The sequence below is a fragment of the Astatotilapia calliptera genome, chromosome 18 (assembly GCF_900246225.1).
Source record: "Astatotilapia calliptera chromosome 18, fAstCal1.2, whole genome shotgun sequence".
NCBI lineage: Eukaryota > Metazoa > Chordata > Actinopteri > Cichliformes > Cichlidae > Astatotilapia > Astatotilapia calliptera.
In genome coordinates this window covers 10,800,566-10,827,916 of record NC_039319.1, presented here as the reverse complement: position 1 = coordinate 10,827,916, position 27,351 = coordinate 10,800,566, and the positions used below count along the sequence as shown (strand labels likewise).

Below are 27,351 nucleotides of genomic sequence, written 5' to 3'. Positions count from 1 at the left end.
AAGGAAGACCCCCTACCTACCTCAGTGATTCTCAAACCTCCCCTGTCTTTCTTTACAGTGGTGGGATGAGCTGGTGTTGTCCCAACCACACTTAAGGCTTAGTCTACTTCATTTACTTCCTACAAGATCAAGATCTCATTCTCTTTTAGGAAAATATATTTAAACAGAGGAAAATGCAGATACATATGCATAATTAAGACTGCAACCATGAAATAGCTGGTACTGTTGCTTTTAAAATGTCATAAACTGCTAATAAATTAATTAAGCTCTATAACATCATGGCATATTGGGTAGACATGCTTCTAGAATTAGTTCTAAATGTATTGGCCATTTGGATGGTTAAATAATATTCAAACGAACTTGAAACAAATAAAAAGCCAAACCAATAGCTGTTATTGTTTCTTAGTAAAGATAAAGATTTTCCTCAGTGTCCATTATGCTGTGAAAACAAGACCATACTATTGGACTTAATCTGAAAGTCCTTTAACATCTGCAGCCTTTTTTCATCTAATAGATTCTAAATAACATGGTTGAAAAATGCAATGGGTGTAGAGTGAAAAGTGGTAAAGGAATTAATCTAAAACTAGTGACCAGGAAAAGAAGGGCAATAAAAAGTTCTCAAACCACTCATTCAGAATAATCCGCTTCTCTGCTGTCAAATCTCTATGCAGTGTGTTGCAAACACCCACATATATAATGCCATTATATTCCTAAATACTCAAAACATGTGCTCCGGAGTACAATGTCTAAGCAGGTCTGTGGTGACTTGACTTTAACGTCATACAGCAGCTCAAACGTTGGGCCTTTAAATTAATGTTGCCTCGCAGATTATTGTGTGTGTGTGTGTGTGCGTGTGTGTGTCTGTGCATGCGTGCATGTGTGTGTGTTTGGGAGGTGGGTACCCATTGTGTCTAATAAAGCTCATTGTGAGTGTAGTGGTTGCAGAGACCAATCTAATCCAAATCTTCAGGTGGCCTGACAGAGGTTACAGCCTCTGCTCCCCCCACTGATAACAACAAGCTTTCAACTGGCCTGTCTGGACACGCGATCTGCTCGACATGAAACAAGCCTCAGGATCTCTGGTGGCACAGCGCTGCTTTGGGAAACAGCTGCAGGGCTTTACCAAGACCTTTCGTTCTTTTCTTCAAGAAGGAAAGGTGACACGTTCACACCGCACTGCAGCGGATGATTTTCAGATTTAGTTTCAGATGTATATCTGTGTGCCACATACCAGGTTGATGACACACTGTTCTGATTGGTGAATCAGCCATCAACCCAAATACTCCCCCTCCAACGGCCACTTGTTTGTTTCCGTGTTTCCCACAGATAGAAATAAATAAGCCAAGCAGAGATTATACACAAATGTCTTCAACAGCAAACTGTTAAGCCAGAAAACATCACTGTATCATACTCTGCTGGTATTACTGAGCTGCCTGCAACTTGATATGGAATAGGTGGAATTGTTTTGTCAGGATCCCGTCTCTAAGCACTAATTTCCCCTTCTGCCTAAACAAACACAGCATTGCTGGGTGCTGCTCTTTCTTTCCCATGCCTTGTTTGGAGACAAAGTGAGCCCCAGACTTAACACAGACAGTAAACAGTGGGCAGCCCATAAACATCTACCTGCTCTCGGACTAATAGTGAACTACACTGAGTAAGGTCTGGGCATCACTTCATTACATGTATTCTTGAATTTCTCTGATTAGAGACTTGAATTATTCTTATTATTCTTATTATTATCATTATTATTATTATTGTTAATTTTTGTTATTTGCACCCTTATTCATGTTTATAAAACTCTAAGGAAAATGCCAAGCATAATTTCTAAGAGCATAAAGTGACATTTTCGAACTGTCCAAAATCCATGATGATGATTTTTAGAGAAGTGCAGCAAATGCTTGAATTTGAAATATTTATTTATTCATTTATTTATTGTCTGAAGAATGATTCAAGCCAGTTAATGAACTAATAGTGTCATCTTCAAGGCTATTGTTATGATCACAAGAACGATGAATGCCTGGCACTGTTACAGAGGTTTGTGGCACAGGTATGTGATGACCTCACCTAGAGAACTTGGTAGTACAGAAGTGAGAATTAATCTCCACCTACTTGGCTAAATAACACTGTTTGATAAATGTTTGTAGAAACTGTTGTCTTGGGCAAGAGAAATGACTGATGCTTTTAGACATGTAAAACGAATAGACTAAGAACTTGTGGGGACATGCACAAAGTTTTTGTTGTCTTCCTAAAGTCAGAGCTGGGGAAAAACAACATACAGTAGATGGTTTTGTTCCTCTACAAAAAACAAAACAAAAAAAACCCTTTATAGTTTGGCCTTGGCTCATTCACTGCTGCAAGCCTGTCTCCTGTCCCACAGCTGTAAATTTCAAGAGTCTGACCCAATCAGCAGCAGTAACATCCCCTGCTAGCAGGAGCTCCAGTGCCTAATCTAGCACTCTCCATGACCACTGTCCTACACAAACATCCACAGCCCATAACCATAAATCCCACCCCAGGAAACACACCCCAACCACAAGCTTGCACAAAAACATCCTTCAGCATCACAGGGGAAAGTTACTGCCCAACAATTCTAGCCTTTCTTTCTACTAAGAGCAGCAGGCCATTAAACCATTATGTGGTAGATTTCAGCTTTTCTCTCAATTGAAGGCGCCACCTGCAAGTGGCCACTTCAGTTGGCACAGGAGCACTTACGTGTGTGTGTGTGTGTGTGTGTATGAGTGAGGGAAAAAGGATATTTGTGGAAGCTATTGCTGTTTTTTTCCCCCACAGTGGCTTTATAATCACTAAATAAATAAAAAAATAAAGGTATAGACGTAAAACAAATGACCCTGCTCAGTGATAAAGACAGAACATTTCTGAGAGCCACTGACAAAGTTTTAACCTTTTTTTAACCTCAAGAAAAAACATTATGAGCAGAAAAACATTCAAGAAAAAAAAACTCCTTCTAACTGCTTCTAACGGTCTGCATCAAGTTAAACAAGTCATGCACAACAGTGAACATTTGCTCCTTTAGACAACAACACAGTTACAGGCTGGTACAGTGAGGCACAGAACAATGCAGCTTAACTGGAGTACAGCCAGATCTTATCAGAGTGTCATGATGACACCAACAGTTTTAATAGCTGAACATGGGCTTATGAGTCTAGCTGACTCACAGGCCTATGTTCTGTTCAGTTCTTCCTCATTTAAAGACATTTAAATCCTCTTAAAAAGAACTAGATTGTGTGAAGAACATCATCTTTAGTTTATCTTTGGACAAACTCACTGTACAATGAAAACCATACAATGACTAAATAAGCTCTTAAGCTCATGGTTAGGCTCATGATTTAAGATGTCTAATCTACCATGATGTGCAACTGGGTAGGTACTGGTGTGAAATTCTTCTGCACCTGAGGCTAAAACAATAACATAAGAAATACAGACTTTCTTGAGCAAAGAAAACTGTAAGGAAATAATATTTTGTATCCTGTTCCGATGCATATCTGCTGTTGTCATAAGAGACATTTAAAATTAAAACCTCATCCCGTTAAGCCCCAATATCCCGAACTTACAATGGATACTTCTAAACACACATTCCTAAAATTGTTTTGGCTTGACGAAGGACAAAGTAGTGAGCTCCGTCACCAATTTCAACATTTTGAGGGAAAAAAAGAAAGAAAGAAAAATCAAGAAACAAAAAACAAAAACAGATATTTTAGTGTGAAATTCTAAAAGCAAAAGAAAAGATATGAAATGCTATCAAGCTTGTTGCCCAACATGTGACATTCATTCAGCGAAATACTTCTTTACTCCCTTTAAAGCAGGTTATTATTCTTCCTTTTTTATTATAACTGTAATTTCACGACAAGCTTTGCTATGTACTTTATGAATAGTTACCGTGGCCTCAAATTTAAAGTGTATTTATTTTGCAAGGTTTTTATCATTAATGTGCTTCGCACCTTCCAGTAGTCTATTGAAGGCACTATAGCTACAAGTGAACATTTGTTCAGAAGGAATGCAGAGTATGCAGGAGAGCGGGGGGATGGGAGGGGGACAGCAGCTAGACTGCGTGCAGAGGACTCCTTTTTCATGCTGATTAAAACTATTAACCAAACTGTCTTTTGCAGCTGAATACAGACAAAAATGGAAACGTAACAATGAAGAACCTTCCCCGACACTTTCATTGCATTTTAATGTTGGCCCTGCAGTACTGTGCACTACATTCATACTATTAAATGCTCTAATACTGGCATAAAGGCCATTCATCCTCACCAGATGTGCAGAAATATTCTATCAAAAGGAAATTGACTCAACACTGACAACAATCACATGAAGGGATTATATGTGATTTCACTATATAATTTCTCAACTTTTCTTTTAGCAAAGATTTGGGCTAAACAATATACTGAAATTACATGTTAACATTTCACTACTTACAATTTCAGGCAAATCAACTCTAATGTTAGAGTTCAACAATTACATCAGGATCATAACACCATTATGAGTATTGTGTAGAGGGATAACACAATAAGGTTCATTGATTATAGGCTGTGAGATTGGATAGAGGTAATTTAGGGATAAAAGAAGCATGGGGACAGGGGTCACCGACTCAATCAAAGGTCACTCACCCTCACATGCTTTTCTTAGACCATATTCTTTGACAGCTTGATTACTGCTAGCTAACCATTCTTGTGAGCATTGTAACTGAAAGCCCACTTATAATACAAAGAGTAAATGTTCACGACAATCTATTTATGGAGAAACATTAGATGTTAAGTTCATGGTGTGTATGTGGGTGGTCTAGCTAACTCAAACTTATGGCCATGGATAGTCTCTGTGGGTTTCCACCAACCAAACATGCTGTGTGCTAATGTGTTGCCTCTTGGAAGTATGGTGTGAGCTCTTAGTGGAAAATTAAGTGTATTCCAAACTAACATTTGCTCTATAAGTGGAAATATGGGACTCTGATGCCTATATGGGATGCCTATTTGCAACAGGAATAAAAGCTTGCAAGATCTCAACAGGTTGCACACCTTTCAGAGAGAGAAAACACACACACACACGCACACACACACAGAGTGCTCAACAAAACAGAATAACAGAAGAGACGACACACGTTTCGCTAACCTCCTCCACACCTCTCTCAAAACCTTCTTCCTGTCGCTGAGGCTGTATGTCTGTTCATGTAAAGGACACATAGAGCATGCTGCCAATCACACAACAGTAAAACTGTTTCAAACTGAGGCAGAAATTACAGTATACATTCCCCTTTAATAACCCTAATGATTTGAATATTTTAGGATGTAAATTCATGGTTCAGTCATACACACACACACACACATATATATATATATATATATATTAAAAAACGATTTCATGAAAATGAAATAGAAACTGCTGTTAATATGTTAACTCCAATCAAATTTAAGACTTAAAGATTTAGATGATAAGATTAGCAATTCATCACCAAGTCAACAAGGGATGCTACAATGTAGTAGACAAACATAGATGATGACCAAGAACCTTTGTGAATGCCTGATGTCTATGCATGTGTTGTGACCCATTGTTTTATAGTCCCCAAACTTTCAACAATATGTATGATTAAACTGATTTAAATGAAAAGCTGAGCCATCTTCCTACACTATAAAGGGCTACTGTAAACCATTCATTCATCCATCTATTTCATTCATTTCATTTAAGAAATGGTCTTAAGACTTTGATTGTAAGATTTATTAAGCTTTAAAGATAGTTTTTAGTTCAAAGTACTATACCTGTTGGATTCATGTTTGCTAGAATTAAAATGAAAGGGCATTGTTTGGTTTTGTCTTTCTTTAAGTCCCCAATCATAGCCTCTACTTAAACTAGAACTATTGACTAAAATGCTTGATTTCTCCTACCATCTTTCGTTACTTTTTGTTGCTTAACTGCTAATTAAAAATGGCTCGTTGTTTACATTTGCATGAGCAGGAAACCACACTGCAGCAACAGCATCTTGCACGCGCTGGTCTGCCATTCTGCTTATGTCAGTGTCTCGGCAATAATAAACACTAATTCAAATGACATTATGGGGTCATACGGTATGATTTCATCCCACCTGATGAATAAGCACTGCTGTTCTTGGGGAGGTGAATACCCCAAATGTTTTTGTGACGGCTCAGAGTAACACTCAGCACGACAAGAACCAAGTCTCTCTCTCTCACACAGAGGTTTCACCCCCTCCCCCAAGACAGAGGAATGGCTAAACAACTCACTCCTTACCAGAGCTACAGTAGTACTCCAGCATATGTGTGTCTTTTAGGAGTACAGTAGGAGATAAGGTTAACATAATCTTACACTTATAATCTGCAATTTAACATTAGTAGTCATCAATTATTAAACTGACAACTTTAAACTTTTAAGTGCTGATTATAAAAAAGCTCTAACAGCCCTTTCACAGCAAGCTACTATCAGTATTTATAATGTGTGAAATAATGAGCATTTGTGTGGGCAGAGTGTTTGTATATGTCTCCAAACAAGTGCCGAGCAATCAAAGCCAAGTGAGAAAAACAGAAAGAATGTAAACCCTGTTTCTGCTCTAATCTCTGCTCGTCCTGTATTCTTCTGTATAAAGTATGTAGTCATGGTGTAGCTGACGTGAGGCTGTTATCACACTAACATGCCACAGGTGGTTTTGGCTGTTATGGTGGCAAACTTTGGGAGGTAATATCACAAATGAAATGCACAGTCTTCCTGGGCACTTTGTTCAGAGTGTTTTACAGTTTCGTGTGCCACTAAATGTTGTGGTTAGTGAAGGTGTGATATAGTAATAGTGATTCCAAAACAAGATATTCACTACAGTCTGCTATAAAAAGGTTTAGGTGTGTGGAATTTGCTACAACTGGCCAAACAAAGAAAACATGATGCCACATAAATTGGTGTTTAGTGGAATTTGCTGGCAGAGAACTTTTAACTATTGGGTTTTAGTTTCTCAGTTCAAAGAGCAAGGATTTTATTTCTAGACCATCGGTCAGCACTGCTGCTTGATTTCAGATACTTAGGTAACTGGAAAAACTAACTTTCCTGCTCTTATTTTTCTTTTCATGCTCTCTCAACTATCACTTGAATGTGACTTAGGATATCAAAGAAATCATAACTGATGGATTAGTACCTGTCAGCAAAGCAGGTACGGTGCTAACAATAGTACGTTATCATAAAATAACCTCAAGAATGTCCTTGAATCTGATGTTAATGGCGCATGCACTACCGCCCAGGGTGCATTTTCTTTCATCATCTGTCATTTTATGGTTCCCTGACCTCCAAAGCCCCCACACAATCCCCCACATTCCAGCTCTACCTGAACTTACCTTTATACTGGAAAGCTTCTTTGAGGTTGTGTAGCACATCAGCAAACAACCGCACATCATTCACCAGCTGCATTACATACTCGACATCCACTCCGGGTGCCCCTATCAGGCGGGAGGTAAGGCCCATGTTGCTCAGAGGGTTTGGGTTCTTTGAACTGCGCCCCATATTCAAGGTCTTACTGGATCCAGCTGATAGAGGCTCTGTAGATGTCTCGGAAAGGTTCTGTGGCAGTCTCTGGGTGTGCTTTGTTCCACCGCCTCCACCACCACTACTGCTGCTGCCGCTGCCCTTCCGTAGCATCCCAGCATTCAGTGCAGCTGCGACCCTTTACTGGGGGTACAGTAGGCCAGCTAACCCCTGAACTCAGCACGCTGCCCTGGTCCGTGGACAGCTGAAAGACAGAGAATGACGCGTGGACTTGATGTCTATCTGTAGATCGGGCTATTATTGTTATTATTTCAATTTACTATATTACAAAAAACTATACAGTGACCACGGAACTCAACCTATATCATTATTATTATGATTATTATATGAGGGGAAATATATATTTAAAAAAAAAACTATTGAGTTTCAGCACGTATAACGTTCATAAAAGTAATGGGGGTTTTTCTCACACTCTTTCATTTCTTTAAATTACTTTTGCTTTTCCACTTTTAGCTAACACTTTTACTTAATTACGTTTTTTGTAAAGTTTTGTAAAGCAACGTTTAGCTCTTAGCTAGTTAAGGTAACGTTAAGTTCTAAAAAAAAACAACAACAGCGTTATCCTTTAGTAACACACATTTTCACACACAAAAAAATATCCCCAAAAAAACAATCCAGTTAAAAGAAGGTTAACACAATGTAAGCTTGCAAGAGACGTTTGAACTCTAGCAACTACTAAAATGGTGCTGGTTCTTTGCATACAGTTTACAGTAAAAAGTGATGCTACTTCCCCGGTAAAAACAGTCGACCTCGGGTCATAAACTGCATTCCTGGCACAGCCAAAATACGCTATCTAATCTCACCTGTTTGGCTCTTTGCTGACATAATGGGAACAATATCCAAATAAAACGTTGCTTATTGAAGACGGAGAAGGCAGCAAAGTATTTCCGTGAGACACGAACAAACTCCAACAAAGGCAAAAAGTTGTCAGCTTTGCCTAACTGTACATCGAGAAGTAGCTGACTATCGGCAACTCTCCAGTCAATCGTAATTTACCAGTCGGCTCGTCACATGACAATCATGACGCGTTTTGATTGGCTAGATTCCTCCGAAGGATAGCTCTGTGATGCCTTCATGTGCTAGCGGACGTTTTATTTTGATACCAAATACAGAAGCGCAAACGGAGGTGGCTTAATTATGTGAGGTATTGTAATGTATCTTTATCGGATACAGGGTACATTTGAGGACACAATAGCCAATCTTTGCCATTCTACTTTGCCTAAAATATGTAATAGCTATCAGGCATATGATCTCATTATAGGAATGAGCTGAAGCCAGATTATACGGATGACTGAATGCGGTAGTGACTTTCTGGCTTTTCCTAGAATCAGATACATGGCAACATTTGGTGACGTTTAACGCTTTGTATTTACTGTTGTATTATAAAATATTGCAAGAGTTACAAATCATGTGAGCGTCCATTTATTAATTTCTTCCACAATTGCCGCAAAAATAACTAAAACGTACGCCAATGATTTAACGGAAAGCGATACCAGCATTCACTGTGAACTCAAGCCAGACTGTACTCTTGAGCTTGAAATGTTGCAAATGAACCAGTTCAAACTAGTAGCACCATTGCTGCCATCTAGTGGATTTATGCAGCCACAAAAAACCCTGAACGGTCTTACAGTCTTTAGGCATAGTGCACGTATTTTTTTCCCCTTCTACCATTAAATATTCACAGCACTTTTATTTGATTTTAATCTTTTTGTTGTCTCAAGTGACAGACAGTATTGAAAGCAGTGAGAGACATGCAAAGAACTCCATTTACCCAGTAATGGTTAATCAAGATTTGTCTTTATTTTCATATACAAAAGGATGACTATTCTCATCTAGTTTATATTTCTAAGCATTTTGTTTCACAGATAAAATTACCATTCGTACTGTTTTAGTGAAATCATCAACCAACATACACCCCACACACACAGTTCACATAAACAGGGAAAGTCACACAATTCAGTCAAACATCCATCCACACGACAAGAAATGAACAATGTTGACTGTGAACTTTAAAAAACAAAAAAAGATTTCTTTCATGGGATTCACACATGAAAAGGAAGAAAACCTTTACATTTGTCAAATATATATATGTATATATAGATATATACACACGCAATAATTGATACATTTTTTCTTTTCTTTTTGTTGAAGATGAGGCTGACTCCATGTTAGTGTTACTAATGAGGTACTGCATGAGGTAACTGGTTTTTCTGTTCAGAAGAGCTGGGTGTAAGACAGCATTTGGAGGTAACAACAGACCGCAGCAGATATCCCCTACGCGACTGCTGTTTTATTTCTGGCACAATTCGTGAAAGCACCTGGGCCATGCTCAGTTCACATTAAAAATGCAACCGTCAGCATTTCCCCCCCCAACTTATCAGGAGACTTTAGCGCATCCACGCCGTCAGGACATGGTCCAGGTGTGATGAGATGTAGTTTATTGATCTGCAGAAGAAACCTGCTAAGTCACAGCTGAGTTTAAATGTCTTAAACTATGATAGACTTAGACTATTGCTGTATAATAAATATTGCTGGACCCTCGGACCATGCACATGCCACCGCTCACATGACTCCCAATGGTGCTGCATCATCAGTCGATCAATGTAGGTACAAACACGATGATCTCCAAACACTTTAAAAATGTTAAGTAATTGTTCCATTTCGACTGATATTTTTTTTCTAGTGTCCTTTACCAAAACTGCACATCGGCAAGCATTACAGATCACTGTTAAAAATCACCATCTTTCCACAGCACTAATCAACGTACAACAGATGAGCCTGTGTGTTGTCCAATGTGGCTAAACTAGCACTAAACAAGTCTGAACATCACACCAGCAGGTTAATATTGAGGCAATACTGTTCAAAACAGGAAGCCAAATCACAAAAGGAATCTGTATGTTTTTTTCTGTTTGTTCTTGATAATATACACACTGAGCTCTATAATGCAAAGTGCAACCCACACAGCTTCTGATCCAGAGGGACCGATACCATTATTCACTGAAATTCACTGAAATCAGTAACCGCCACTCTCTACCAAAAGAAAAACAATTATTATGCAGGGCTAGTTATAAAAATTATTTAAATATATAGAGGTGGAACTGAGAAATCTCTTCCATTTCTGCAAAATGAGAACATTAATGCCCTGATTTTGTGTTATTAAAAAAAAAAAAAAAAAGAGAGAGCGCAGAAAAAAAAAAAACCACCCCAAAAATCACTGAGCAGTGTTCGCCATCTGTGTGTACACCCATATTTACATAAATCTGCCCATCTTCTTTTAGATTTGTAGAGAATTAACACCATGAAAACTGGTCAGACTCCTAAAAAAAACAAAAAAAATCAAATCAAATCTCAATCTCAACAGACAAGAGGCCCAACCAGCAATAAAATATCTCAACTACCAAAAACACAATAAAATACATAACACAATTTGATATACATGTAGAAAAAGCCTGAGGTACTTTTCAGAATATCTGAGGTCAGTCTGTAGGAGTAAGCACCTGACGGCTTACCCAGTCAAAATAAAAAACGCACAAAAACAGAATATTAGCCTCACATTATATCGTGGATAGTAATCACATGTTAGCGTTATATTAACAAAGAATGCATGTACATCTACAAATCCTTGAGTATCCTGGAATAGTCACAGCAGCATAACGGACATTCAATGTATGGTATTCATGTTATGGTACAACTATGGCATTGCATTTGAGACAAAAGGCAACCATTTGAGCTCTCCTTGCATGACATACAGTGACTGAGGTATCTGGGAACTGGTGTCCGACTGAGTCTATTGAACACGCACTCATGGAAATTAAAAAACAGACATGTTGCTTACTCAAGTATGGCCCATGACTCTCACTTTAAAAACTTTCTATCCATCTCACATCATTTCAATTTCAGATTCACTCACACACTCACTCACACAGTTCAAATTAAGAATGTGTAACATTGCAACTTCAGACAGCATCCAGCAATGCCCCTGGCACTGGCAAAGGAGTAACTCTGAATTCAAACAAATAAAAAAACTAAAATAAAAATCCAGGAATATGTCCATGATAGCTAGCTCGATAGCTCAGCTCTTAACTTAGAGAAAATGTTCCAAAGAAGCCTACTGAATACCTGAGAGGTAGTTCCCCGAGGACAAGACACTTGCCCCAAATCCAAGTCCAAAATGTCCAATACAGCTCCCATTTAGCTCCCTCCCTTACAATAAAACAGCTGTGCTCCGGTTTTTGTTTTTTGAAACTTTTTTTTTCCGTTTTTCATTTTGAGGAAATCACAGGTTTAAAATAAGGGAGCGCACTCAGAGTTTCAAAATCGAGAAGCTTCAACCCCTGAGGAAGATGTATTTATGTTGTCTAACAGTCTCAAAACGGTTCCTCCGAGGTGTGCAGCACGTCGTCTGAGGTTTGGAGCAAAAAGGTTCATTTCATTTGGCCGCAGACGATCAGGACCACGACGCGAAATACGACGATGACAACCCATGAGGTAATTTAAAAAAAAAGAAAAAAAAAGAAAAAAACAATATAGACTAACACAAAAGAAACACATGAGGTAATGACAACATTTAAGATTTGACACATGGGTGTTATCAGATGTGCCCATCGCATAGCTTATTACTACTTCAACTACAGCAGATGGATGTGTTAGTAGGATCCGACTTGAAACACACACACGCACACACACTTTAAAAAACAGGAAAAAAAATACCAGTATTGGGATAAAATAGCAGCTGCATTTAAGTTGCTAGATGTATTTTTTTGTTGTTGTTTTTCTTTTGTTTTTTTATATATATGTTTTTTTAAATATTCACGAAAATCTGCTGAGTTTGGGTTTGAAAAATAAAAAGTCAGGAGCTCAGGTGAAAGATGGTGTCACCCGTTCAGGTGCTGGACTCTTTGGGAGGTAGGTCCTCGTTGATGAGAGACGTGACTAAAGAGATGGGGCTGTCTGAGGTAGTGCTGCCTATTGTCCTGGAGATCTGGCCGATGCGCTCCTCGACACAACCTGCAGACAGTCGAGCCTCTGCGTCGTGGTCCCAGCATTCCTCGATGGTCTCACACATGTGGCTCAGCCCCTGTACGCACAAAAGACAAAATATATAAGGATTTTCTTTTTGGCAGTTGCATTTGCTTATTTTTACTAAACTTGTCCATCTTCTGTTCATAATTTTAATATAAAACCCAAATCAGAGAAATCTCCAACTCTATTAATGACCCCAAATTTAAGCCATTCATTTTAAAGTTACAAAGCCACAACAAATTCAAAGAACTTTAACCTCAAATCATTGAGCTCTTCACTGGAAAAAAAAAAAAAAAAAAAAAAAAAAAAAAGGATGCACCACTTCCTGGTATTGCTGCTGAAACTGCAGTAGCTATTATGCTGTTACTCACAGGATGCTTGAGCCAGGAGTCCTTGATGACTGGACGCATCTTCTTGTGCACCACCACATCCTGCAGATCCTCCAGGGAGGGATGCTGGCCTATTTCATCCTCAAATGGCAGCATGTACTCGCCAACTGTTCCTACAAAGGGACAGCAAAGCAACAGAGTGGAAAGTGTTACGCAGAAGAAGAAAATACTGCAGTACTTTGACTTCTGAAAATTCAAAACTATTTAAAGAGTAACTTTATCCACATTGCAGCTTTGCCCTTCATTTGCTTTGCAGACAAAACAAAAACGAATCTTTACTGGCCCGGGGTCAAGCAATGTGACCTTTTCACCTATGAATGTGAAGCCACATTCCTTCACCACGTTGACTCACCATCTGTGTCGGAGCAACGGGACACCAGCTCCCACAGCACCAAGCCCATAGCGTACATGTCTATCCTCAGGAAGGAGTCTCGCTGAAAGTTGATGGCTCCCTCCAGCACCTCTGGGGCCATGTAACGCCTCGTACCCACCTAGACGGATAATGAATTTGGGGGTTTTATCCACTTAAGAATAAGCAGAAGGAAACTCCTGCAAACAATTGCATCACAGAGCCAATGCAGACAACCCCCCCCCCCAAAAAAAACAAACAAAAAACAGTAGTGAAGTTATTACATACCTGTCCATGAGTATCCCCAGGAGGTTTTCCTGGCTCGAATCTTACAGCAAGCCCAAAGTCACCAATGACTGCAGCTAAGTCATCTCGTAGTAACACATTCTTGCTCTTGAAGTCCCTGGGGAATTAATTTCACATTACAATGTCTTAATTAGAGGGAGGTTTAGTCACAGAAGTCAGACAAAGACTGTCATAGTAAAGATATTAAATGAGGTACAACCAGGAGAGGGCAGCAGTAAATTAAGATTTCTGTTCAAATCAAAAGCAACAGTTTAATCTTTAGTGAACTAACGAGAGTTGAGGAAATCCAGGCTGATTTTCCTACCTGTGTGCAATTGTAGGTTTAGGCCCCTCTCCCTTGTAACTGGGAATGTCCTCGTGAAGGTAAGCCAAACCGCGGGACATGGTCTCTGCTATGTGACACAACTCTGTCCAGGTCACAGTGTTGCCCTTCAGGTGATCTGTCAAGGATCCCTGCTCACACACAAACACACAAAAGGATTATGAAACAAGGATTAGCAACTGCGCATGAATTCAGGCGTAGGCATAACCGAAAAGCTGTTGCTGAATCCACCAAGGAGCAGGAATTGCTTTCATTTCCATTTGACAGCAAATACTGTAGTCTGGGAGAATATAACAGAAACCCAATTTCATACTTCAAAACATCAAAAATAGCAATTTAAACGTTTACCATAAAAAAAAAAAAAAAACAATGACACATGCACTGATGCCTCCAACTAACCACGTTTGTATCAATACCAAGAATAAAAAGGTGCTGCAACAATCAGTCCCACTTGTGTTTAGAATTATTGTGTCCTCATATATCAGCATCACTGCAAATGCACAACATCTTGCAATATCTGATATCAAATACAAACGTTTTAAGCTACACGCTTAGAAAAAACAAACCGCCTTAAGTTTAAGCAGCACTGCCTGATCTGTTGCTTTTGGATTTACTGGAACAGCAGATCAGACATATGTGGTGAAATCTTCTTTTTAATAAATGCTGCGATTCTCTTTTCTTGTTTTGAGGTAAACAGAGAGGCTCGCTCAATATTGGAAAACCTCCAGCGGTACTAGTCGACATAAAAGCCGTATACCTCACCATAAACTTGCTTTGGGGTTGATGTATCGGTCTGTGTGCATTCTGTATGTAGACAGAATATGTTCTCACCCTTTCATGAAACTCTGTGATAAGCCACAGCTCCGTCTCCATGTTGGCTCCGTGCTTCTCTGCAGCGATGTAACGCAAGATATTTTCATGTCTCATCCCCGGAGTCAAGAATATGTCACGCTCATTTTGCCATGACTGCTTATCCTGTAAACACAAACCAGAGTTATTTTTAGAGCTTGAAGATGCAAAGAAGCATTCTGGAGGTCAAAAACAAAAAGGCGCACATGGAATCTAGAACAAGAAAAAAGGCGTCTCTTCATACACTGAAGCATATGACGTATATTTTTAAGCCAGAATTAATGACATACCTGAACTGGGAAGATCTTAACAGCAACATATTCATTCATTAACTGGGCCTTCCAAACGCAACCAAAGCGCCCCCTAGCTTTGATTTCTAGAAGCTGCAATGGTTTCAGACCCACCAAGGGAGATGGAGGAGCTGGCCCTGGATCCTGAACAGAAAAAATAAAAATAAATAAAAACATCTTATTCTACTGCTGAATCCACCTCAAAACATTAACAATTTCAGTGCTACAAAACACAAAAGTGACAAGCACTCCATCCTTGTCAGGACTACGTTACTGATGGCCTTACAAGTCTCACACTAAGATGAGCATAGCCCGTCTCACCTCGCTCAGGTCTACATGGCCGTAGGGAGGTTTGCGGTGGCGGTACATCCACAAGGCCAGAACGAGGGCCAGGGACAGCACACAGAGAGGCAGCAGGGAGTACACCAGCACATTGAGCAGGGAAGGTACTCGGGGTGGAGGCTGGATTTTCACTGTCAAGGAGGTACAGAATAATTACGGCATGTCAGCTGTATGACACATAAGATATGTTAAGCATCACGTTTGTCCCTCACAGGCTGTGAGAGCTGATTTTAAATTGGCAGGGTAAGAGACTGCCTGACATCAATTCTAAGATGAGAAATTAGTTAACATAGAGATTAATTTTTGTTTTATCCCACTCGATTAAAAAGCCAGAACCAGAAGAATCACACATATACATTCCCAATAATCAAAATCGGTCAGATCCAATAGCCCCTTCTTAAATATGGCGTCATTTATTAATATTAATGAGATTTGTAGTCTCATTGAAATGCAGATTCACTCCTACTAATCACAGTGGGAAAGAAGAGATCTTTACTATCTATACGATGCATTTGCCACTCACCTCGGTTGCCACTGCCAATCAAGTCGGGAAGGTGGGTGAATCGTTCATTGCAGTAGTTGCCCTCGCAGCAGCAGAAGAAGACCTGAGGGTTTTCCTCCATGGAGACGCACTCTTGCCTAAAAACAACAGATGGCGCATCAACGTTACTGTTCTAGACCCAACGGACAAAAACATTTTCTGATATTATTATTGGCTGTTAAAGTTTAGTAGTGTCAGTCTATGGTTTTCATGTATTTGCTGTATATTAACTCTAAGACAACGCAATCTAATAATTGGATCGGATATTGCCACAGATTACCTAATGCACATCTTTGCGTGGTTACTTGTACTGGTATCAACAAATATAAGGCAGGAAAGACTACATTTATAGAGTTTTTGTGTTTAGGGTGGGAAAAAAAATAATTTTTACAGCCAATTTTTCATCTTTTCACTCCTCTTAAGACAGCAGATGTTCCCAATTCCGAGGAATCACAGGATTTCTCACACTTTATGCATCTGCATATTCCTCCCATTAACCATTGACACTAAATGTTCATGTACTCAAAATTCCCCACCTGCTCCATTGCTCTTCAATTACTACAATCATTTAATGGTGCTTTTCACACAGATTAAATTGACCAGCAAATGTATTTTTTTTTCCCAGGTTCTATTGTAATTACCCTCAGCAGCTCACGGGTAAATGAAGATTTCAGCATCTTGTACCTAAACCTACAATTTCTACATATGCCACTCTAGCTTTTAGTCACATGTTGGTAATGCTCAAATTTCACACTAACACTCAGTGAAATAGTCACTTAATTGCCATTTGGCAACTCACAACATCTGCACATTAATCTAGCAAATTATGCCAAAGTATTCGAAAGGATAATAAAAGCCACATAAAATACACATTTTAAAGCACACACACACAGTTGTGTCATGTAGGATCAATTATCGCAGCTCTCGTTTCTCCAGCTCCCCTTTCCATGCCACAAGAGGACCCCCGCTTGTTGGAAAGGCTGTGGATAGCATGTTAATAACTGGAAAGTTTGATTGCGGCACTCAATTCAATGCAGACTTCTGATAAAGACTAGTTTTAAATTCTCCTCCTCACGTACAAAATCCTGAGTGGCCTCGTGTCACAGTATGTATCTGCCATCATCAGGCTGAACTGTGTGCTGCACTGCTCACAGAGGCTATCTGGCTTTTGCACAAATATGTGTAGGCTGCAGAGAACCTTCCCCGACACAAACACCCATACTTGGAAATGATTTGCTAAAAATTACCTGGCATCTGCTTCTTAATATCTATATTTGCCACTGCTCTCACATTTATATCATTCTACAGTGAATGTGTTTTAGGTTTTGCCAACTAATCAAACAAAACAAGCAGTCTGAAGATGAATATCTGTGAGCTTGAATTGGATAAGTGGCTAATATAAATATCTGAATATATCTTATGCTTCATGCACAAGAAAATTGTCTCGGTATACCTGTATGGTTGATTGCCTGACAGCACCTTAAGCAATATGAAACTGGACCACAGTTAATCTCCTTTTCTTGTTATACGTGGTTGCTTTTATGGCATGCAACTGATATTTTCCCATGGTTTCTCTCTGTTATTCACCTTTTAAAACATCACAAGGCTAAATGAAAAAGATCCTTTAAACATTCAAAGAGCATGAGATGGTTGCCTGCTCTGCGAAATCACGAGGCCAAAGGGTGAGGTGAAAAAAAGAGATTACTCTTCCATTTATTAAACTAAAGGCGGGCAAAAACATTTTTTTAATTTGTCTTTAACAGTGCAAAGTGAGAGAGGGGCACAAAAAGATGCACTGAACTATATGCAGGTACTGAGGGAACCTTTTCTGTTGTCCTCAATGTCAGTCAGTCGTCAGTCTGGTTGCGAGCCAGGTACATGAAATATAAATGCAAATTCGCAGCAGCGAATGACCTCGCACGGTTATCCGACCTGTCATAGCAGTTGAAGTCATCCAGCCAGCAGCCTTTCTTCACCAGTTTGATAGTCCCTGAGGAGTTGAGCCAGGAGGCATAACAGTGCAGACGCTTGTCCTTTTCCCCCTCGCAACGCTCGAAGCCGCTCTGGTTGGTCCTCTCCGAACGCCAGTTATCGTTGTAGTACACACACTCCCGGGTCTCCGCTTCGCCAAGACTGTACCCTGAGAATGACAGAAAAGTCTCAGTCAGCTCACATCGTAATGAATCGAAACTCAATGGCGGAAGCACAGACATATGGCGCAGGCTCCGCTCCGTGCCACGACGAAACATCGCCGAGCAGAGCCTCCATCGTCACTCTGGCACGTATCCAAGCTTGGGAGCTCTCTGTAGTAAAAAGGGAGTTCCTGTGGGCTAAGAAACTTGTGCTGAATAGAAGTTTGGCATAATCACATTAACTAAGATCTTTTCAGAGAGTGAAAAGTTAAAAAAGAAGAAGGGGAAAATTACAGAATTCAATTAGCTATAAAACAATGATATGCCCTGCTGTGGTAAAGAATCGCAGCATGAATACGTCGGCATTCTTTTTCTATAGATAAAGACTACAGACGCATCTGGAAAGACCGATAAGACATTCTTTGAGAGCTTTGACAGGAAACACTAAAGAAAATAAACTACAGTAATTTTTTTTTTTTTTTTTTACAATAGCTGTCAGTCTTCCAGTGGTGAATGATTTAATGAAAAGGCATTATTCTCATTTCTCTTCTTGGATTTCATGTTAGACGTGTGCAGTCAGTTTGTTCCATGATTATTTGGATGGTGACTTACTTTCAGTAATTATGTCTCTTTACCACACCACCATGGATTTGAAAGGAAGCAATCTAGGTGTGACTCAAGTGTGAACTCTAAGATTTTCAGGGGGTTTAATAAAATATTGAACTAACCTTTTATGAATTAAGTTTTGTTTTTGTTTCTAAACACATGGTCTTGATTTTCAAGTAGCTGAACAAACAATTATAACATGCATGGATTCGTTTTTACCAGTACTTGCACAAAACTTCTTTGTACTCATTGAAGTCTGGAATCCATGGACAACACCAAATACTGAGCAGGTTTCCTTCCTTAGATGCTTCATTTGGACTTGACTACAGCCACCTTCAGTTGTAGCTTGTTTGTGGGTATTTTGGCCTTCAGTTTTTATCTTTATTGAAAAGCACACCCAGTTGGGCTGAGATCATGTGAATGAAATCAACATGAATCTTAAGTGTTGCTTCTGCAACACATTTCAGCTCACTGTTATTCTGCATTGTGAAACACTACACAATGACTTCCACAGCACAAAGTCACTTGACTGAATTTCAGTGTAAAATGTATTTCTATAGTATATCTATGAACAAACACCAACTCGATTTCACTGGCAGCATGATACGCCCACTATCTCAACCATATTTGACAGATGCCTCCTTCCTCTCCATCCTCTTCTCTTACCATCATTCCAGTAAACGTTTGGCTTTATCCAGAGTTTTGTTCCAAAACTTTCCAGGCTTTTGTTTAAAGCTGGGAAATTTGTCATGGAATTCTCAATGACCTTTCTGTTCTTGAGTCCTACACCCAGCTCAATGTCTGGATGTTGGGAGAAAAAAAAAAATCTTCAAAAACAAAAGAAGTCAAACACTTTAACTGTCACTCATAGTCTTGCATGACTTTTTCCTGTTGCCTAGCGCATCCTTTCTTTCTCGACCCAATTCTCACTCCCACCCACAATTCTTCAAGTTACACCCTGTTGTATTTATTTATTTATTGTCAGCCAAATAATGGGCTCCTTTATTTGCATTAACACCTCTTCGGTTTGTGAATTGAGAGTTCCTCTGAACAGCTATACTATAACTATGGATATCAAAAGTCTTATCAGTTAATTATTGAGTTACTTCTGAGGCTGTGAAAATGTAAAAAATAAATAAATAAATCAAATAAAAATTGTAAATGCAATCACTCGTTTTAAACCCCTTGATTTAAAGCTGAAATTCTAACTCCAGCTGTATCAGATTGCTTCGTTTCAAACAAACTGTGGTGCTGCAAAGAGGCAAATTTTATAAAATATGTGTCCCGTGTCCTAATAATTGTTTACCTAACTGGGTTTGTGGCAAACACAAAAGCAGACAACATGGAGTACATGTTAGTCACAATTTAGCTTGGACATCCAGGCCTAATCTTTGTTCAGCGGGGGGGAGGGTTTAAAAAAAAAAAAAAAAGGTGCCTGTCTCTTTAAATCCCTGCCTATAGGAGCCTGCCCATCCCCCAATATTACCCCCACTAACCCATTACACACACACACACACTCAGAGGCACGCATGCATACATATTGCTGTTCAGCAGCACACAACTGACTTCATTATAAGAAACAGGCAATGCACACAGTGGCCAGAGATCGCAGTCATTATATTAAAAAAAAGGTTGGAAGTAAGCAAGGTAGCAAAGGATAAAACACAGCAGCGATGCTCAACGCTTCATTGAACCGAGATGGCATTTCTGATATCTGCGGTCACATGATCCGCGAGGACTTTTACTACAATATCGTTCCCCAACCCCCTCCCTCTGTCACTTACTGAGCTTTTACACCACAACAACATGAATTCCGCAGAAGCAGCTTACTGTACACTGCCAGTCCTAATCTATTAACCATAAAGACATTAGCCACAGTGCTGCTGACACACAAGAGAAAGCTGTGCCTCAATTAAATTTTTATTACAGTTAGAGGGAAAAAAAAAACCTAAAGTGGAAATTATTGTTTCAAAGCCCTCTGTTCAGTCACAGACGCGATACCTAGCTTAGGAAGAGGGGTTGCATGCGTTTTGGGACATTAAAAATTATCCATATGGGCTTAAAAACGCTGGCAAAAAAAACGACAAACAAAAGAAAAAAAACAACCCTCTTGCTCAATTTCACGTGGTACCAAGTCAAACCCTGTGGAGACTTCAGCAGTGGGAGACAATAACCTCGATTCACGACAAAGACCTGACTTGTGACAACAGCTGCCGTCTCTCCAAATCAAACGCCAACGATTCATACAAATCCTTACAGAGGGAAGAGTGTTTGGAGAAGGTTCTTGTTGAGCCCGTAACCACAAACAAGAGTGCAGACCTGAGAGGTAGCCTATAAGGTTTCAGGATGTTGATGCAGCTGCTGCCTTCTATTCCTGCCACAGCGAAGGAGCAACAGTTTTAAATTTGGATACATGTACAATAAAAAAAAATTAAAAAAAGATATATTCTCCTGTGAAAATACTACGTGTGATTCGAGCGTTTAAATGAGGGAAAATCCCGAGTGTGACATATTTGTCTTTAAGGGGGCTAAACGGAGAAAAGGCGATTATGGTTGTAGAGGGGAAATAAAAATCCCAGCTGAACGAGCTGCCAACAAAGTTTAAACAACTCGCAACCGCGGACTCGTTCGCGGGTCGAAATTTCAAACGCGAACAAATTACTCACACTCCCACGAAAAAAATGAAAATAATCGCGGCGAACTGTTCGACTAAACTGTTGCAAATTCGGGACCAACAACGGCGGCTTACCTGCGCATAAAGTTCCCAGAAGAAGTGAACAAGTCAGCCATGAAAAAGACATGTTCCGCTTTAAATACAGGGCAGAGATTTCCCCCGCTTTCCGTCGCGAACATTAAAACTCAGGTGGCCCAAAACATCAGTCCAGGATCAAAACGACCACAGGCCTCCGGTCCCTCCAGCAGCCTAAACCACCACGGCCACAGCGCGTGTCAATAGCCGCGACGCTGCAACAATGTTGCAAGAAAAGATAGGGGCGATTAATTGACTGCCAGGTTGTTATTCCATTAATAGGTGCTTCATTTCGCGTCGGAAGTGGATCCAAAACCCGAATAGGAAGCCGATAAAACACCCGAGATGGAAGCTCGTTGTTTTTTAAGGTTATTCACTTGAATAGTAGCACCGCTGCGTCGGGAGGTCGGTCGGGGTTTACATGCATGTTACTGATCTGTGTCCAAAATGGCTTCTAAATGGGGAATGGGCTGCAAACAGGGAAACCCGGATGTATAAACACAAAGAGGGGAATTCAGGCAGCCAGCGAGTGACCTTAACGCGACACCGCAGATACACGCCTGAAATGACTTTATTCTTGCTTCCTGTCGATAACTATCACATTTTTTTTGTTTTTTTTTTGTTTTTTACACATATCACGTCAGAAATACAAATGCCGGAGAGAGGTGTGTTTTCCACGTCGGTGTGTGTCCCGAATCGAAGCCGATACAAGACTTGCACTTTCTGCGGTCGGGGTTTGGTTTAAACCCACCACTTCCTTGGTTCTTAACAGACAGCCTCGCATTTAAACCATAATCATAATTATTCCGAGGCTAATTGATTAATGCAACCGAAGGTATAGGTGAGAATGCAATGTGTGTGGACTTTTTCAAAGATTTTTTTTAAATTGAGGATTAATAGCTAATGCTTATGAATGTGAAAGGAAGCTTGTACAAATGCAGAATTATCTCTTTTTGCTGTATGCATAATACACCACGTCGTCCTCTGTGTCAGTGTGACAAATAGCTTTTGCAGCCCCACAAGTACTTAAATAAATTCTGTCTGTATGATCTTTTATGCATAAGTTGCGGTGCTAAAAATAGCTGACCTAATTTGGAATAGCACGTTACCATAAATGCTGTTTAAAATGCGTTCGTTCTAATTACCATCACACAGTATTAAATATAAGATATATAATATGTAGAGCTACCAAGACAGAGCTAACCGTGCTACATAATGTACTGGCAACCTTTATTTTTGTTCTTTTTTTAAAGTGTGTGACAATAATCTCCCAGAGTGTTCAAATCTGATATTCTACTAATAGCTCATGTTAAAATGTTATTGTTTAACACCATCAATTTGTGATCTTACATGTTTTTGTGTCAAAGGATTAGTAAGTTCATTAACTTTCACAGTCAACAGACAGTTGAGAAGTATTTCCCTCATAAGGATTAAAGTTCATTGCTTATCCAGCTTCTCTTTTATGAACTCCCTACTTAAAAGGAAACTTGTGCCTCCATTAGAGCAAGTACTCAAGGTGTATTAATAGTAAGGTGCATAGATTCCTTCCAAGCATTTAAGGCTCACTTTTTAAAAATTGAGGTCTTTTGTGCAAAATAAATAGTCCCGTCATCACAGAAAATCAACAGTGACATTGTTAAAATGCCATTAAGCCTTCCACAGCGGCCCCTCCACTCTTTCTCCTACTTTGACATTCTGACTAATGGCATGTTGGTGACACTCAGCCAATTTATGCAGCAAATGGCTTAGGAATAGGGTTAGCCATAGGTAATCGCCCTTAAACTAGTCCAATTCAGTGTAACTTAAGACAAAGCATTTCCTCATTAAGCTATCCTGTATTGACCCTGTAACTCAATAGAGGCCAAGAGCGAAACCTTGTAAAGATAAATGTTCTGTTGTCATGACAGTTGGAAGAGAAAGCACATGAGTGCTCATTAAAGGTCCAGCGGCCACAGCCCTGGTGTGACATTTGTAGAAGAATGAGAACATGTGGGAAATGATGCAGTGGCACATTAAAAGCATGAAACTATGAGCTCATAGTGTTACAAAAGACTGTTAATTACATATCCGTTTAAGTATACCAGCCTTTCACCTATTGTGTTGCATTGTAGATGGCATAAAATACATTGGATATGTGATGTGCATTGTCAGATTAAATTACAAGGTTTAAAAAAAAAAGAGGTTTATACTGGAAATTGTGTTTCCTGTTCTGTTTTTTTTTTTTTTTTTCATTGTAGCATACACATCATACAAAGCATGTAGCAGATTAATTTCAGGTGTTAATTATGCCATGATCCTTAGATCACCCTGAGCGGAGTGTCAATACTCCGCAGTAAAATAGATAGATGACACTAGGTGGTAGCAGAGCTCCCAAGTGCAGGCACAGCTGCTTTGCCACCCTGTGCAGAATCTCTCTTTCTCTTTTGATTTATACACTGTATATGTAGGAAGGACACACAGTTTCTCCTGTTCAGTGCTGACTCTGCAGACCATTCACCTGTGTAGGTGCCAAAAGACTGGACATTTTCATTAGAGCGTTTTCTATAGTTGATTATCAGGCAGTAAGTTCTTTTTTTCAAACTATTACAACAATTTAATTGCCCCCCTGGATAAATAAAATTCACATACATCTATTAATCTGCGTGGGAGTGGTATTCAGGATATCTTAACTTTGCAATGGATCCATTAGTTTACGGGAAAGCACAGCACTTAAAGCAATTACCTGAATCATAGCCTGTAGCCATGTCTACAATGAAATGCGATGGTTAAGTTGGGAGCTGCACAAAAAGTGTGCATTAATAGAAGAAAACAATAAATGGAAGTAAGATTGAAGATGCTGTAGGATCACTACTTTATTTGAACCTTTAAATAATTCAGTACAAAAATAAAACAACAAGCAGTGCCAAACATTTTCTTCATCTTTATTATCGCCCCACAGAGCCACGTGTGAGATGACTTGACAGTGTAGTCGATCTATTCCCTGCAGTCACACTGACAGCGATAGTGAGATGGTTTTAAAAGTAGTTTGCAACCCTGCGAATAGACTGGATGTTGGGGTTCTCAGCCTGCCACTCCATGTGGGTGCAGTAGTTTCCTCTTTCCACGACGTACATGCGACCACGGTAGTTAGGCTCCTCGTACAACACCCACCTGTTCAGTAGCAGTGAATAAATAAGAGCTAATGGATCAAACATGTAATAAATTAGTGCAAAGAAAATCAGCTTACTAAACAGTTTCGGGCAGTATTCTAATTTGGTTGATGTTTAAAGATTAAAAACATAAAAACACATTTTCTAATTTGCTTTTGCTGAGATCAGTCGGTGTAGATAGTTTTGCTTGGATTTGCTGAGGCTTCAAGAAGTCTGGTTTTGAGATAGACTCTTTCTAATGTAATACTTGTTGTGTAATGGTGCCTCCAATAAAACACCAACACTGAAGAGACAACTGGCAGCGTATAAGTAGTGGGAGAAACAGACACCCTAATTGGTCTCTATCAAAGGCCCTTTCGCTGACTTTGAACCTCAGAACATTGTTGTTAAAGCCCCAGAATGCCCCACCTCTGAGACTTCAGAATTTTGTTCATGCCACTAACAATATTGACCAATTACATGTGAAGATCCAGTCAAACATTGCTCTTTTTCTGATCCACAGTAAATTCATTTTCTCTCTTTTTCTCTCTTTTTAAAGACTGGCATTCAAGATAACTATGTTCACATTTTCTTAAACTTATTTCCCACCTTTACTTTAATATTTATTTTATTTTTCTGTATTTAGTCAGTGTTTTTTAATAAGTCTGCTTTCCGCCAAAGAAGTAGTCCCTATTAAAATGATGAAAACATCTGTTTTGCTGTTACACTGTTAAAGACTGTAAATTTTTTATGTGTGAGGTTTAATACGGAGCAACACATTGGTCATTGGTCTGGCACCTAGAAAAGTTTGCCCTGCACGTAAGCCAGACTGGACTTTCTCTGAATGCTAGCCTTTGTTTTTCTTTTAACCCAACCTGTCTGCTTTCTACGCCTACAGAAAATTAATACAGATCATATGTATTTGTGCTTACATCTGTTTATGGAACTATCTGCCTTGTTAAGTACAACAAAAGACAAGTGGGAAAATATATTGTGTGAAATGACCTTGTAACAGGTCAGTCGAAAGTGGCCAGTTTCACAAAGGTTTAGTTCATTACTTAAGGATAATGAAGGAAATGTTTTAGGGCATGTCTTATGCGCTCTTCTCTCAGTTAAATCAAAAACTATAAATGGCCTCAAAGATACGTACGCCCCATCTCCATAAACTTTGATAGAGTTGATGCAGTTCTTGGTCAGGCCTCGTGCTTGGAGAAATGGGCAGTCGTCACACAGCTCCACGCACTGGCCAGAGAAGTTGTCCCCCTCGAACAGCTCCATCCTGTAGTGCTCTCCATGCTGGGAGGATAATGACATGCGTGATCGCTGAGTCAACAGTGTTTGACTTCAGCTCTCTGCAAACGACCAAGGCTTTCTCCTTTATGTGACAGAGGCTGTATTGTGGGCACAAAACACTTGCACCTATAGAAATCTAAAGGTTAGAAAATGTGGAGGATGAAATATAAGTGCAGTTCTTTAAGCTGATTACATAAGTATCAGATGTAAAAACTTGAAAGTTTCTTTGATGATGTCTGTTATGCAAAAGTAGATCCAACATTATTACTTTGAACAAACAGAGGCGCACAAATGAGGCCACACATGTGCCCATCTGCCTGTGTTTTTAACCAACCAAATATTTGTCTGTCCCTGGGGTCTCTATCTTTTGCGCACACACACACACACACACACACACACACACACACACACACACACACACACACACACACACACACACACACACACTCTTACCATCCTGATTGGTTTGCAAGATCCCATGTGATCATTGTGGGCATTCCAGCGCTGGAATTCAGGGTACTCTCCATGCTCCAGAATATACTGTTGGCCCTTGAAGTCTGGATGGTCGAAGCAGACGAAGGCCCCGCTCTCCACACGGACAGAGTTCACTCTGTTCATGAACCCTCGGTCCTGGAAGTTGTCACAGTCGCTGCAGATCTCCAGCTTTCTCCCAGTGAAACATTTCCCCTCATAGAAGACAATCTATATTCATAACAACAGTGAGGATTTGAGTATTTCCTCCTAATAAACAGTAAAAATGTTGCATATCAGTTTAGCTAAACTGATATGCAAAAAAATCATCTAAGTTTGGACCGGTCATCAAGATGAATGTGATTGTGATTAACTTTTGTTGTGAAACATTGGCCTAAATCTGTGGCTGCATTCTTGTTGTGGTACTCACCTTTCCTGAGTACTGAGACATTTTCCACTGTTGGCTGTTCCAAATTACTCACACAGTATAGGAGTGGACAAATTTGGACTCCCAGATATATATGGACAGCACAGAGTGTGGCGGTATCGCGAGAGAGAAGCAACAAAAGCACAACAATGGGGGGTTTAGATATTTTGCCACATGGGCAGTTTCCCTTACATGTGCCAGTGCTGATATTGGAGTTTGGCTCGGGAGGACGAAACAATAGCGGGAGAGAGATTTTGCTTTGATTGGGCTTTGAGAGTGATGTTATACTGAGGCGGAGGGGGTTGCAGGGTAATATTTGGGCTGTGTCCAGATGAGGGAGGAGATGGGGAGGAAAACAAACACAGAGAGGGAAAGTTAAAGCAGAGGTGAAAGGTTGGCTCAGTGGAAACAATAAATCTGTCATCTTGTTTTGAAGTGCTGATAGAACCTATTTTAAAATGAATATTAATGGAAGGAGTGTGTGCAAAGCAGCTCACGCGTTTTAACCGAACGAATGTTTCCAAGAGTTAGACCAGGCAGTCTATGCATGCTATGCAAGTTATTGCATGGTTGTAAAGCACGTT

At 39.7% G+C, this 27,351-nt stretch overlaps 3 protein-coding genes across 3 annotated transcripts in view; all 3 read right to left on the bottom strand.

The window, feature by feature from the left end:
• The window catches only part of LOC113010691 (rho GTPase-activating protein 29-like), a 29,573-nt gene extending 21,011 nt beyond the window's left edge, over nucleotides 1-8,562 (bottom strand). The window contains exons 1-2 of the mRNA XM_026149880.1: nucleotides 8,355-8,562; nucleotides 7,344-7,735 (exon numbers count right to left, since the gene is read on the bottom strand). Of these exons, the coding sequence (XP_026005665.1) occupies nucleotides 7,344-7,644 (301 nt within the window). The 5' untranslated portion in view covers nucleotides 7,645-7,735; nucleotides 8,355-8,562. The remainder of the gene's footprint in view (nucleotides 1-7,343; nucleotides 7,736-8,354) is intronic.
• Nucleotides 8,563-9,654: 1,092 nt separating this feature from the next.
• Nucleotides 9,655-22,016, bottom strand: LOC113010725 (activin receptor type-2B-like). Its single transcript, XM_026149930.1, has 11 exons — nucleotides 21,449-22,016; nucleotides 17,894-18,101; nucleotides 15,944-16,059; nucleotides 15,400-15,551; nucleotides 15,079-15,222; nucleotides 14,771-14,914; nucleotides 13,922-14,070; nucleotides 13,600-13,714; nucleotides 13,315-13,453; nucleotides 12,945-13,075; nucleotides 9,655-12,628 (listed from the first exon to the last, which is right to left on the bottom strand). Exons 1-11 carry the CDS (start codon nucleotides 21,498-21,500, stop codon nucleotides 12,434-12,436), a joined length of 1,545 nt encoding a protein of 514 aa, XP_026005715.1. The 5' UTR covers nucleotides 21,501-22,016; the 3' UTR covers nucleotides 9,655-12,433.
• Nucleotides 22,017-24,348: 2,332 nt separating this feature from the next.
• Nucleotides 24,349-26,855, bottom strand: LOC113010841 (gamma-crystallin N-A-like). The gene is made up of 4 exons (XM_026150068.1): nucleotides 26,771-26,855; nucleotides 26,323-26,571; nucleotides 25,727-25,872; nucleotides 24,349-24,598 (listed from the first exon to the last, which is right to left on the bottom strand). Exons 1-4 carry the CDS (start codon nucleotides 26,789-26,791, stop codon nucleotides 24,463-24,465), a joined length of 552 nt encoding a protein of 183 aa, XP_026005853.1. The 5' UTR covers nucleotides 26,792-26,855; the 3' UTR covers nucleotides 24,349-24,462.
• Nucleotides 26,856-27,351: the final 496 nt, after the last annotated feature.